At 40.6% G+C, this 15,170-nt stretch overlaps 1 protein-coding gene across 6 annotated transcripts in view; it reads right to left on the reverse strand.

Annotated features, from left to right (window-relative positions):
- Positions 1-15,170, reverse strand: part of USP40 (ubiquitin specific peptidase 40) — a 42,332-nt gene that overhangs the window by 11,075 nt on the left and 16,087 nt on the right. For 5 of the 6 annotated variants that reach the window (XM_075934094.1, XM_075934095.1, XM_075934096.1 and 2 more), the window contains exons 16-24: positions 13,559-13,878; positions 12,720-12,846; positions 11,509-11,566; positions 10,291-10,344; positions 8,247-8,335; positions 6,906-6,992; positions 6,180-6,216; positions 4,473-4,537; positions 1,528-1,602 (exon numbers count right to left, since the gene is read on the reverse strand). In XM_075934094.1, the coding sequence (XP_075790209.1) occupies positions 1,528-1,602; positions 4,473-4,537; positions 6,180-6,216; positions 6,906-6,992; positions 8,247-8,335; positions 10,291-10,344; positions 11,509-11,566; positions 12,720-12,846; positions 13,559-13,878 (912 nt within the window). Of the gene's footprint in view, positions 1-1,527; positions 1,603-4,472; positions 4,538-6,179; positions 6,217-6,790; positions 6,993-8,246; positions 8,336-10,290; positions 10,345-11,508; positions 11,567-12,719; positions 12,847-13,558; positions 13,879-15,170 lie in introns of those variants that run through there. The other variant, XM_075934098.1, reaches the window with a different exon arrangement.

Here is a 15,170-nt window from a genome sequence, read left to right on the forward strand (position 1 = left end):
ACATAAGACCTAAATGACATTGCTAGTTTGAGGAAAAGGTCAGGCTGTATAATGGGGGGTGGAACAGCTGCCATATAAGAAGTGATTAATAAGGGACTTTTCAGCTTGGAAAAGAGAAGAGGTCAATACAATCATGACTGATAAGAACGGCCATACTGTGTCAGATCAAAGTTCCAGCTAGCCCAGTATCCTGTCAGCCAACAGTGGCCAAAACCAGATGTTGGAGGGAACCCAACAGGTAATCATCACATGATCCCTTCCCTGTCACCCGCCTCCAGAGAAACAGAGGGTACGGTCACCATTCCTACCCATCCTGGCTAATAGCCATTGATAGACCTAACGTTGAATCTATCTAGCTCTTTTCTAAACCCTCTTAAAGTCCTGGTCCTCACAACATCCTCTGGCAAGGAGTTCCAGAGGTTGACTGTGCACTGAGGCGACGTCTAGACTGCAAGCCTCTTTCAAAAAAGAGCGTCTGGACCACTACCAGTACTTTTGAAAAAGCAAGTCGCTTTTTCAGAAGAGAACACCCCAGCAGTCTTTCGATTTACTTTTGAAAGAACGCGGCAGCAGCCTAGACGCAGGGGAAGTTTTTTCGGAAAAAGGCTACTATTGTCAAAAAAAAACCTATAGTCTACACACACCCTGAGAGAAGGAAATCTTCCTTTCATTTGTTTTAAACCTGCTGCCTATTAATCTAATGACTGATGTGGACAAAGTAATTAAGGAAGACTTATTTATTTGTTTCCATAACACAAGAACTAAGGGTAACCAAATAAAATTAATAAGTAGCAGGTTTAAAACAAATACAAGGAAATACTACTTCTCACAACGCACAGTTAACCTGTGGAACTCCTTGCCAGTGGATGTGGTGAAGGCCAGGACTGTCACATATTTCAAAAAAGAACAAGACAAATTCATGGGGGTTAGATCCATCAGTGGCTATTACCCAAGATGGCCAGGGATGGTGTCCCTAGCCTCTGTTTTCCAGAAGCTGGCAACAGAGACTAGATTGCTTGATGATTACCTGTTCTGTCAATTCCCTCTGGGGTGCCTGGCATTGGCCACTGTTGGAAGACAGACTACTGGGCTAGATGGACATGTAGTCTGACCCAATATGGCCATCTTTAAATGACACAGATTTCATCTGCCTCTCTGACTGAGGTGATATTTCTGCACATTATGGGGCTCTGGTTAGATTCCCAATTGCTATGGATGATCAGGAAATGGAAATGACCAGGATGACACACACTGTCCACATGTGACCAAGAGGTTGCAACCATTTCTTTCTGAGGCAGACCTATCACCACCCTTTCTCTGTCACTTCACTTCAAACATACTGCAATATGCACCACACATTTTAAAACCATTTGTAAACAACCAGATTAAAAAAATGGTGCTCTGTAGGTGGCGTCTCTCACTTTTTGCACTTTACAGTGGAGTTTAAGGCTTAGGTTTTTCACTTACAAAGCTCTAAATGACTTATGATCTGCCCAATTGGAGCATAATACAAAGTGAGAATTTTACCTTTGGTGGCAGTTTCCCTTCAGTTATGACCAAAGTATCTCCACTGCAGACATTAAGCTCCTTCAGTGTGGCACCCTGAAGGATCAGAGAGCATACGATATTTTGTTAAGTTAATGAATTTTTTGCACGTGTAAGCAGCGTTCTGACTCTGCAGGCCTTAAAACCACAGGGGCTTGTTTTTCCATTCAAGAGCATTTTAAACTTCATCTGGCTGCTCCTTACTTGATACAGACTCAACAACTGGTAAGGTAATAAAGTGATAGGGAATAGCCAGCATGGGTTTGTGAAGAACAAGTCATGCCAAACTAATCTGATAGCTTTCTTTGATAGGATAACGAGCCTTGTGGATAAGGGAGAAGCGGTGGATGTCATATACCTAGACTTTAGTAAGGCATTTGATACGGTCTCGCATGATATTCTTATTGATAAACTAGGCAAATATAACTTAGATAGGGCCACGATAAGGTGGGTGCATAATTGGCTGGATAACCGTAGTCAGAGAGTTGTTGTTAACGGTTCTAAATCCTGCTGGAAAGGGATAACAAGTGGAGTTCCTCAAGGGTCTGTTTTGGGACCCGTGCTGTTCAATATCTTCATCAATGATGTAGATATTGGGATAGAGAGTACGCTTATTAAGTTTGCAGATGATACCAAACTGGGTGGGGTTGCAACTTCTTTGGAGGATAGGGACATAATTCAAAATGACCTTAGCAAGTTAGAGAAATGGTCAGAGGTAAACAGGATGAGGTTTAATAAAGAGAAATGCAAAGTGCTCCACTTAGGAAGGAACAATCAGTTCCATACATACAAGATTGGAAGCGACTGTCTAGGAAAGAGAATGGCAGAAAGGGATCTAGGGGTCATAGTGGACCACAAGTTGAATATGAGTCAACAGTGTGATGCTGTTGCAAAAAAAGCAAATATGATTCTAGGTTGTATCAACAGGTGTGTTGTAAGCAAAACTCGTGAAGTCATTCTGCCGCTCTACTCTGCACTAGTTAGGCCTCAGCTGGAGTACTGTGTCCAGTTCTGGGCGCCACATTTCAAGAAAGATGTGGAGAAATTGGAACGGGTACAGAGAAGAGCAACAAGAATGATTAAAGGTTTAGAGAACATGACCTATGAAGCCAGGCTTCATGAACTGGGCTTGTTTAGTTTGGAAAAAAGAAGATTAAGGGGGGACATGATAACGGTTTTCAAATATCTAAAAGGGTGTCACAAGGAGGAAGGAGAAAATGTGTTCCTCTTGGTTTCTGAGGAGAGGACAAGGAGTAATGGGCTTAAAGTGCAGCAGGGGAGGTTTAGATTGGACATTAGGAAAAAATTCCTAACTGTCAGGGTGGTCAAATATTGGAATAAATTGCCAAGAGAGGTGGTGGAATCTCCCTCTCTGGAGATATTTAAGAACAGGTTAGATAGACATCTGTCAGGGATGGTGTAGACGGAGCTTGGTCCTGCCTTGAGGGCGGGGTGCTGGACTCGATGACCTCTTGAGGTCCCTTCCAGTCCTATTATTCTATGATTCTAAGTTACATTAGATGGAGCAGGAATTGGGACTAAAGTGCTATGCCACCCCCAGACGAAATACCAACACCAATATACAAGTCTTCCCTTACTGTGGATCTGTGTTGCAAGAATAATAGGCGACTTAAATCATCAATTATTTAGATATTGGCATAGAAAGTACGCTTATTAAGTTTGCAGATGATACCAAGCTGGGAGGGGTTGCAACTGCTCTGGAGGATAGGGTCATAATTCAAAATGATCTGGACAAATTGGAGAAATGGTCTGAGGTAAACAGGATGAAGTTTAATAAAGACAAATGTAAAGTGCTCCACTTAGGAAGGAACAATCAGTTTCACACATACAGAATGGGAAGAGACTGTCTAGGAAGGAGTATGGCAGAAAGGGATATAGGGGTTATAGTGGACCACAAGCTGAATATGAGTCAGCAGTGTGATGCTGTTGCAAAGAAAGCAAACATGATTCTGGGATGCATTAACAGGTGTGTTGTGAGCAAGACACGAGAAGTTGTTCTTCCGCTCTACTCTGCGCTGGTTAGGCCTCAGTTGGAGTACTGTGTCTAGTTCTGCGCACTGCATTTCAAGAAAGATGTGGAGAAATTGGAAAGGGTACAGAGAAGAGCAACAAGAATGATTAAAGGTCTAGAGAACATGACCTATGAAGGAAGGCTGAAAGAATTGGGTTTGTTTAGTTTAGAAAAGAGAAGATTGAGGGGGGACATGAGAGCCGTTTTCAGGTATCTAAAAGGGTATCATAAGGAGGAGGGAGAAAACTTGTTCATCTTGGCCTCTCAGGATAGAACAAGAAGCAATGGGCTTAAACTGCAGCAAGGGAGGTTTAGGTTGGACATTAGGAAAAAGTTCCTAACTGTCAGGGTAGTTAAACACTGGAATAAATTGCCCAGGGAGGTTGTGGAATCTCCATATCTGGAGATATTTAAGAGTAGGTTAGATAAATGTCTATCAAGGATGGTCTAGACAGTATTTGGTCCTGCCATGAAGGCAGGGGACTGGACTCGATGACCTCTCGAGGTCCCTTCCAGTCCTAGTATTCTATGATTCTATTGCTCTCTGGTTCCCATTTCCTCTGAAGCTCCCTAACTTATCAATAATTGATAATAATTCCTAGTTCTCATCAGCAGACCTAACGTTCCCCTAACATACCAAGTTCTAAGCTTCAAGAAACAATTTTATGGAAAAATCTTTAACGGTATCCACAGCAAATCCCTCCAACACGAATACTGTGTGTTACATATTCTGTATTCTCATTCTTGCCAAATCAACAACATAAAATAGGACATAACCTGTACTATACCACAGACTTAGGAGCTCCTAATATAGTCGCTTTTTATGTAAAACATCAGAACAAAAAGGAAAACATTCACTGCCTTAGCAGGAAAGTAAAATATAGGGCTCTCTTACTTCCTCGCTTAATGCCTCTCCAGCTTCATAGCACCAATCAATTCTTCTCAAGTGCCAGCTGTCCCCTGCAAAAACCAGAACACTGACAACATTCAGCAAAATATCACTCTGGCAAAAGAATACATAAATACTCCCTTCCTAATTCGTACATTGCTCAACTTTGACAAAATGTTAGAGATTAAATGGATGTCAAAATTCAGAGAAGAATAAACTAGTTTTAGATACCATACATTCCCAAGTCCCTAAAACAATTTTGTTGTTTTGCTACCATATTTCCCAATTTTATACATGTGTTACTCTCTCTCTTCCTGTAACCAGAGGAAACTAATAAAAAGTAGAGGGAAGTAAATAGTTGGCTTTACAAAATAGTGTGAAATACAAAGAAAACAAAATTTAAAAAATTGAGAAAAATGTTATGTTTTCAGCTATAACAAAAACGTAGTGTTACTTGTAGGTATATTTTCAAAGAGATACAGGTTTAAAGTTGATAGTGGCTTCTTAAAAAAGAACACAACTGTTGCCATAGGAAATGGGTATTTTTACTGCCTCCAAAATGTCAGGGCTGATTTGCTCTGGGATTATAATATGTTAATTACTGTCACAGAAAAACAGAGTATAGCATAGCATTACATAAGAGCAGTTATTTTTGTTCTCAAATTTTTCCTCTGAGGAAAGTATTATACAAATATTTATACATGCATGCATTTTAAAGTCTAAAATTTGATGTTCCTAAACTGAAATCCCTAAATCCAGACAGAATTATCTTAATAAAATACAGGGGGAGGAAGCATATCCAAAAGACTTTTTAAGTGGGGAAAAAAAGAATCCAAGTGATAAGAAACACAAATAGTATTAGAAAGAGAACCCCTAGTTCCACGAGCTTCTGTATGCAAGCCAAAATCAGCCTTTCAGGGCTGGTGATATAAAATGACTACATATAAGGAGCACAGTGCCATTGCTTTCATGGCAGTAAAATGAACACATACAGAAATCAATTAAACTAATTATTTCAAATACATTTACCTGCAGAATGGCATGCACGCATACAGAGAAGTTTTAGGTTGGCTACTTAATGTGTACTCTAATACAAGTACTTGTATGTAGATGAAAATGTTTTCTTAATATGAACTTTCCTATTTTCTGGTTTATGCAACCTTCATGATACAGTAATATAGAATTTTGCATTTAATTCATATTTGTTTCAGTGCTCAAGCTACGAGAAGCGATGGCACATTCCTGCTGCTCTCCTTTTTTCAAGCTTGTTCCATCTTTCAATCAGCAGCAACGAGAAATGCTGTGCTGACAAAACCATCGATATAGCCAACAACCACTACATAGCGTCTGCATGTTCATTTCTGTTAGCAGCTTTAATAATGGGATGCTCCAAAGCACATGCTCACAGATGCAATTTTTCCTTTGATTTCACTTTCACAGTTTTGTTGGCAAAGCGATTTAAAGATCTCTATTGATTGTGATCACTGACGTCAAGGGTGAGATTTTGCCCAATTTAGATGGACAAAGAACAAAGCATGAACTTCACTGGACTGAGATTGCTGAGCTTCATAATTGTCTCCAGTCTCAATAAATCATCTCTCTCTTTAGATCACAATGATGTAAATTAGTTTAATTAAAACAAATACTTTTTAAGCTTGTAGAGTGCACAAAAGAACACTGAACACGTTAGACAAACTACTTGTTACAACTAACCTGATAACCCAGACTTATCCAGCATTAAATTTAGACACTGGGGAGGGAAAAAAAAAGAAAGAAAAATACATGGTTATATTCCATTTCAATACACAATTTGAAAAATAATTTCATTTACAAAACTAGATTTTTCCAGAGTGTGACCAGAACTCTGCTTCTATTTAAAAAACAGCTCCCTTCGCAGACCGGCTGTGTGATACAGAGGTGGCAGCAGCCCCCGTCTGGTGTGGGAGGGTGTTCCTGAACTCTGGGACCCGGTGTGAGCCAGAACTGAACCAGGTGGCCTGCCCACCTAGCTCCTAATACACTTTAAATGCAGAGTTGCAGTGGGAGTGGGTCCCGGATCCATAGCAAGCCAGGGCTGCTGGCCAGCCTGCTAAAAAATTTACTGGCAGTGAGGGAGGGGATGCATGTAGTCCATAGTATTAACCTATAAGCTTTTGCTGATCAGTTTATCAACAACACTATTTCATCCCTAGTTCTGATCAGTCCACAAGCAGATTTCTCTCCCCACCATCTTTAAGGCCCTCAAGTGATTTCTCTCCCTGCCCTACTTTTGAAGTTTTCCCCAATAGACCACATGCCTGAAATGTAAGAGACATGTGCTGTACCAGAGATGCTGCTGTGCAGCAATACACAGTAGCAGGGAAACAGTGCCGAGGTGCAGAGGAGCTGGCATTGGAGTGCTGAAATGTCCATGAAAACCAGAAGAATTCCTGTACTTGCCTCTCTCGCCGATGCAGACTCTTCCACTACTATTTCCATCTCGGGGCCTCCCTGCAGATCACTCGCAACAACAAAATACAAGAAGAGCTAAGAAAAGGACAGCATGTCAAGTTAAAGCCCAAAGGACATGCAGCATGTTTCATATACACACACATAATAGAGTTACACACTTAATTCCAGAATAAGGCTACGGCAGACTATTTCAGATGCAGTACAAATATGGGGAGTCCATCAAAACCACTATACAGACTCTCAGAACATACAGCTAAAAATGAAACAGGACTAAGTTGTCATGATTATGAGGGTTAGCCAGCAGCCTGGGGATTAAGGGGTTAACTACACCTAGCCAGGTGGAGTGACCAATAGGAATGTAGGTGGGACTTTTCAAACTGGGACAAAGGAATTTGGGTTTTTTTCCTTTCTCCCTTTTGTCTCAGAGAGTTCTCTGCAGCTACAGAGAGGGACAAGCATGTCTCTCTCTCTCCAAGACACCATTCTTCCTTTTCTGTAAGTAGGGTAAAGTTTAGGTAGTTTCGTTAGGTTTTATTGTTTTAATGATTGGGTATGGGATCTGAGATCTGGCACTGCTTAAAAGATGTTTTGGCTTTTCTTTGTAACTAAGTTCTAGGCCCATGGAGTTTCTCCATGAGTATATTTTGTTACCTTCCTCTCTAGTCATTATACTTGCAACCGGAATATTGTTGTAATAATAAAAGTTCTTTTCTTTTTATTAACCTGGCAGTGGTTAATGGTGTGCCCCGATTTTTGTTTTAGGGGTAAGATTTCCCAAATGATCTTTCCCCTGATTTCTTTATCAACATTTGGGTGGTGGCAGCGGAAGTTTTATTCCCAAGATCTAGGGTTTTAAGATCTTGGGGGGAAATTTTATACCAAAGCCTGGTAGATAAGGCTTTGGGGTACACTTGCTGGCCCCCAGTTCTGCATTTATCATGCCAGAGTGGGGAAGGAGCCATGACATAAGTTTTCTTCGTATCCACTACATGTTGTTTTTTTACAGCAGGGCTGCCTCTCTAACAAAACAAAACAGCACTGAAATCCTCTCATGGCAAAGCATACAAGAGCAGTCTTTACGGTTACAAATTAAATAAGGCAGGGAAAGTGCTGAGCAGAGTAAGTGACAGCGTTCCTATTACCGCCAACTCTCCAAGGTGAGTAAACCAGTTAGCATGTTTCATAAAAGGAATGAGCGCTTCTCCTGTACTGCTATTAACTCTACGAAGCGTTCTGACAAGAAAATACAAATAAGGACTAGCAGGAAAGGTAAATATGATCAAAGTCTTTTGTGCTAAGTCATCTTTCTGCGTATCCCTACTCTCTTACCTGAGTGGAAGTTGGCGCTTTCCCATGACAGAGTCCTAACAGGCTTCCCATCTTTAGCTCTGCTTCTTTGACTGTATAATCCTCAGGCACTTCGCAGAGGAGAAAAAAAACAGAAAAACACAATAAAAGTTTGTTTCCAGTCTGTTCATTAAAGTACTGATGCAAACATTGAACTGTTAATACATTGTTCATGCTTATTTGTCTAGTCTATTCCAAAATCCTGCTATTGTGTATCAACTTTAATTATTAACAATATTAACATTCTGTTTGTAATGTTCATAGGAATAGATTATGTAAATCCACAAAGAGGGACTCTTCTTTTCCTCAAAAGGTTGGCAAGCAGCCTTACAAATGAAAGGAGCTAGTGACTGATATTTTTAGCAAAATACAAATTTCTCTATTTTCTTTATACATTTTAAGTGACTTACTGAATACAGTAAGTTGCATCTGATGAAGTGGGTCTTTGCCCACGAAAGCTTATGCTCCAACACTTCAGTTAGTCTATAAGGTGCCACAGGACTCCTCGCTGCTTTTACTGAATACAAATAGCTCTTTTCAGCTACATACTATATATTGTACAGAGGAGTGGCTCACTTTTTGTGCATTTCTGCAGCAATCCAGCATCGAGTTAATTTAGATGCAAGTAATAAAAAGGCAATTAAATGGTTTCTTTGTCTGACAGTGGAAATGCTAGAAGACAAGCTTTACTATTGGAAAAAAATTCTCCTGTTTTGGTTAAATATGAAAATACCATGAAATACTGATTCATCACTTTAATGAGTCATCAGATTTGCATATAGATTTGGGTGAAACTGTTACAATGAAGAGTTGATCAACCTGAAGCTATTTGGCAAACGCAGTAAGAATAGATTAGGCATTGCTGAAAAACTGAAATATTTCAGTAATATAAGAACAAAACCGTTTAATTTCAACATTACCAAAACATTCTGAGTTTTGGGACTGGAGTCGCAATACCATCTAAGGCAGTGGTGGCAACCCCTCAGCCCTCCTTTTAACTTTTAGCCCAGTGACAGGGGTCCAATTCCCTCTCTTCTTGAAGGAAGAAGCCATTTGAACATTGGTCTCCTACACTGCAAGTGCACGTCTTAGTCACTGGCTTATGGAGATTATCCTGCACAGTGTCCCCTGGGCGCAGCCGCAACACTAAGGGAGTTGCCAGCAGGGCTGGGGCTCCCTCATCTTGCCTGCGAGCACCCCGGGTAAGTAGCACCCCTGCCCCAAATGCTCTCACCGCCCCCCCGGCTTTTGGCCAGAGTGCTGGGAGAAGGAGGAGGGGGTCAGAAAAAAGGCCCCTAGCATCTGGGAGGAAAGGGGGCTGGAGAGAAGAGAAAAGGACCTCTGGGGTCAGGGGAGGCTGGAGGAGAGAAAAGGGCCCCCAATGGTTGGGGAGAAAAAAGGCCCGTGGCAGATGGGACCTCCCACCCTGGGCCCCTCCTCACCCTCCAACCCTCATTTTTGCACACACCCCTGCTCAGCTTCCTGCACCACTACCCCACATCTCCAACACCCTGCTTGGAGTTCTCCAATCCCCTCTCCCCCACACACACACCACCAGCCCCTTGCCCTGAAGGACCAGGGCAATGCCGGTAAGTCTGCTTGTTTATTATAATTATGAATTAACACTAGGCTGTGAAGGCTGGGACTATAACAGAATTTAAAGAGACGCTAGATAATTTCATGGAGGTTAGGTCCATAAAAGGCTATTAGCCAGGGGATAGAAATGGTGTCCCTGGCCTCTCTTTGTCAGAGGCTAGAGAACGATGGCAGGAGACAAATCCCTTGATCATTGTCTTCAGTCCATCCTCTCTGGGGCACCTGGTGCTGGCCACTGTCGGCAGACGGGCTACTGGGCTAGATGGACCTTTGGTCTGACCCAGTACGGCTGTTCTTATGTTCTTACTATGAATGATAGTGACTCCATCATTCACCCAACTATACTTGTATGTTCTATTTCTCATTCAATATAGCAGCTATGCAGCTTCTCCTCTGCTTTATCTAAAAAATGATTCCTAGAGGGGCTTACCTGGAGAAAGAAGCTTCCCACTCTCATTAACAGGTCTGAGACAGCTAGCATCCACTGCAGTAGAAGAAAAAGGACAAGACAAATTGAATAGATAAAAATTATATTAAATCAGCTCAGCTGTTTGGAATGTAGGACTGAAAATTAATTAATTGGAGGCATCGCATAGTGGAAAAATTGTTGCCCCTAAGGTGAAGCATCTATATCACAACTTGGATGCACTTCCAATAGGTCAAGAAAACTGATTAGCCTCACATCCTTAGTGGGGCATTATTTTCCCAAAGTCAGCTACTTTACAAATATAACAGCTTGAATACTGTGATTGGCCAAAGTTTCTAACTTTAGTTACACGTTATTAAAAATGCCTTTAAGTCAGTCTTTTAGGGAAGGATAGAAAGAGTAAGGCAGTGTCTAGACTGGCAAGTTTATCCGCAAAATCATCTGCTTTTGCGGAAAAACTTGCCAGCTGTCTACACTGGCCACTTGAATTTCCGCAAAAGCACTGACGATCTCATGTAAGATTGTCAGTGCTTTTGCGGAAATACTATGCTGCTCCCGTTTGGACAAAAGTCTTTTTCCGAAAAACTTTTGCACAAAAGGGCCAGTGTACACAGCAGAGAAAATGGCGATCGGGGCTTTTTTGCGGAAAAGCACGTCTAGATTGGCCACGGACGCTTTTCCGCAAAGAGTGCTTTTGCGGAAAAGTGTCCTGCCAATCTAGACGTGCTTTTCCAAAAATGCTTTTAACGGACAACTTTTCCGTTAAAAGCATTTCCGTAAAATCATGCCAGTGTAGACGTAGCCTAAGTGTTATAGAAAGCCAAGTTACCAGCAGTCTTAGAATTACTTCCATGCGCAATTAAAAAAACAACAAGTAAACAAGTTGGCCTACAAAAAATGGCTCCTAGGAAAAGTAGTGGGTGAGTACAAATTAGATTGCTACTAGAATATACATATTCTCATCAGCAGTCAGTCTGGTACGTTATAGTATTTGTCACCAGGAAGCTGTTATTTTATTCCCAACTGGAGGAGAACCAAATCCCTTACATCCTGCAGCAGAAAAAACTTTTTAAAGCTTTAATATTAAAAAGCAATTTCCATCTCTCAGGTAATCTCCCATTTGTAAACACTAAAAGCCATCTTCCTTCTGTAAACTCTAAAAGCCATCCAGCAACCAGAAACCAACATATCACCAACTAAAATATTATTGAAGTTATTTACCTAGATCCTCCCCTAATTGCAGCTCCTGTATTGCTTTAATTTTGATATCTGACATCACCTAAGAGAGAAATATTAGTGACTACATTTTAGGGTACACAAAAACAGAGTATAAATGGTGTGTGCGCACGCGCATGCACGCGCACAAAATATATACATATGGTGTTCAAGCATTAAAACTATTACTATTTATTTACGATGCATTAAATTCTCTTTCATTGTGCTGATCTGATAACATAGCTCCTTAATATATTATCAGTTTAATCAGACTTCAGCCCAAAAGAAAATTCACCAACTAGAAATTGACACACTATGTGGCACATAATGTTTAATGTTTTTTCTGTAGGACAAAACAACATTGGGAGAAAGAGCAAGTGAAGCCATAGGGGAATTATATCTTAATGACAAATTTAGGAAAGTGAAGCTGTAGTTAATGTAGAAGGAGATTAAGAAGACAACTCAGATGTATAAATAGCAGACGATGAAATCAAATGAAAAGGTTTCAAAGGATGGGAATCAGATTCAGAAGACAGGGGAGTTTGAGAACTTGTACAGGAAGTAATTAACATGTAAAATACACATAAAAGAAGCAATAAAAGATGTGGACATTACACAGAAACCAAAAGCCAGTTGAATAATTTACGCGTTTGATGAAACTGCACAGATTCCTTCTGTTATTTTACTGTTAAGATCTTGCAAAACACACACACACAAAGACAGCCCATCACTTTTTCCATTGTAACTTTGTAACAAAAAGAACTATTTTCTTCATAAAGAGATATTTAAAGTTTTATTCTCGAAGACAATCGCATAAAACACACTGTTTTCATGACGACCACACAGAAAAGCTGTTGTAGAAGATTACTACAGTCTATCTCAGTGAATTTTAGCCTTGTATAGGTTGTGGATACATTATGGAATTAGTTTTTTTTTTTCAAATCAGATACACAGGTGTCTGTCTCAAGTACACAGACTATGCAGCTTATTCAGGCTCTTACAGGTGACAACTCCAAGCCTGCCTCTCCCCCATGCTGTTTTCTGACATAAGTTCAACTGAAAAGTCCCAAGGTGAAATCCTGATCTTACTGCAGTCCATGGGAATTTCACCTTTGATTTAAATAGGGCCAGGATTTTACTCCCCGCGATTAGCCCAACTGCACTGAAGAAGGTGGGCAGAGTAAGGGAAGAATTCTGTTAACCCCCGAATTACTCACTGTTTCAACAGTTGCAGTGATTTTAACTTGCTTTTCCTCTGCTTCCAACCGGCAGAAATTTTTAACTTGTAGCCAGCTGATATCATGTGTAAAAGCAGTCAAATTGCCACTTGCCATATTCACCAAACTGCAAACAAGACATAGTTAGAGCACAGATTTATATACTATATGTAAGCAAAAAATGTAGGAAAAATGCACATTACTTATGCTGAGGTAGAATGCTAAATGCCACAGTGTCTTATTGTTTATATATAAACTAGGTATTATTACGCCTACTTGTAGCATGGTGACACCCAAAGGCCCCCCTCAGTTTAAGAGTCCTTCATAGGCAGGTATTGTACAAACTGAAATAGTTATGGGTACATTTTTTAAAAATGTCTTGGGGAGTTAGGAGCCTAATTTCAATTTTCAAAGGGGATTTGACAGTAGAGCATCTAATGGTAGGTCAATACTACAACATTACATTGACCTAAGTTACAGCGGCATTCCGCCATCGCAGTATTTGAATTGCTTTTGCATGTCCATGCTACTTTCCTTGGGCCAGCGCCATGCATCCTCGCCATGAGCACTTGCACCGACTGAACTGTCACTGTGCAGCATGGTGGGACGGCTTCTGGAAGGCAGCCATAGTTGATGTAAAGCACACTGAGACTACATCAATCTAACTAAACCAACGATGAGTCTACACCTCTTGTGGGGATGGACTCAAGTTGGGATAGCAGAAAAGATACATCGGCAGGAGTGACATTTTTGTGTAGTTGCTTACAGAGTTAGCTCAATGTCAGCTGCCTTACATCAACCTAACAAGTGTTGAAGAAAGAAAAAATTATGACAGCTACCTTTGGTCGTGGCTATCTAAAACTAATATCGAGCTTCCATCTGCCAGACCAACACTTCTGACTGTGCTCTTCATATCCTCTTCACAAATGACTTTCCAATTCTCCAGCTCTCTGTCAGATCCTGAACTGTTCTTTAAGATGATCCCCCCTGGCGATGCTAAGGCTTTCCACAGGGTACTCAGTTCTGCACTGCTTGGAATGACATGCTGGGATTCTCTGAAATGCTGACCTCTTCCTCCTTCATTATAGCCCGCCAAACGAAGAACATTTAGGAGCACAGGTTCATGGTCAAGACCTGGTAACACCTCCATACCACCGACCTGTAGGACACATGCAACATCTGCAGATGAAGGGTAATCAGCAACCGCAAGAGCCAACAAAGCACGGATGGTTCTAGCTGCTCAGGCATTCAAGACAAGGAAGTCTTGCTTTTTTCCCCACCTCATTAGAATTAAAACTCTCCCGACTGAATTCCACCTGAAGAGCTTGCTAAAGAACATAAAAGGTGCCAAAAAAAGGCTATAATGCTGGGAGGGCAGGGATTCCTGTAACACAGCATCCATCCTGAAAATACTGGTGGTAAAGGGGGAAAAAATGGGATGGTAATGGGATTATTTAAATCTTTTAGCATAGACTCCTGGGAACACCTGCAGCGATATTACCTGGATCTGAACACTAACATACTGCATCTAAGTTTCAGTCAGACAGATAATCATCGTCAACCCTCACTGATTTACCCCTTTAAGATATTTATGAATGATACATGTTTATTCAGTGTAAAAATACGTAAGAAATAGACCAAGGCAGCTCAAAAATTAAAGTAATTTTAAAGAAAAGTTGGGATACTGTGAAGATTAGCAAGGGAACAAAAATAAATGTGCATGTCAAGAATAAAGCTGAAACTGTTGACATTACATTTGTTTTAATTAGTTATTGGATGTTTTACACTGAATTTCTAATTGGAACCGGACACATATTTTGCAACAAGGTATAAAAGATTCCCTATAATAGCTCACTCTATTATAGAAAAATGAAGTATTTAGAAATAACAGAAACTAATACTTCTGTAGGCAAGCCATTTCCCAATACTACATAACTGTTGCATTTTAGATGTTTGATGCTGAAACTAAACAGAAGCCTTTATGTTCAAAAGAAGAGAGTGATCCAAGGAGAGCATGCTGTGTTTCAATGAATTATGCTTTTACATATGGTGTCAATCACTGACGCAAATGTAGCTGTTTGCTGGATGTTGTGCAGCTGAGCACCTATACTGCATCATAAACCGACCAAACAGATAGTAAATTTAAGACTTTACTACAGCTTATTTTCTATGGAATTAAAAAAAAATCTATGAAGTAATCATCTGGGAATCTGATGGACTATCACACACTGTATGTGGTACACTCTGTTTACATACCCATGTCCTACCAGGAAAATAATGTACCTTGAGGATCATGAAAGGTATATTCACAAGCAGCAGAGAGGGGACCATCTGTGAAGGAGGCTGAAGCAGTGCTACCATATTTGGAGGTTGGTCAAATATTGCCAGCATGCCTCAAAAAAGCATTTTAAGGGATTTTACACGACCAGAAACCTTTTGCTTATATGAAAA

This window comes from Pelodiscus sinensis, chromosome 7, assembly GCF_049634645.1.
Source record: "Pelodiscus sinensis isolate JC-2024 chromosome 7, ASM4963464v1, whole genome shotgun sequence".
NCBI classification, from domain to species: Eukaryota; Metazoa; Chordata; order Testudines; family Trionychidae; genus Pelodiscus; species Pelodiscus sinensis.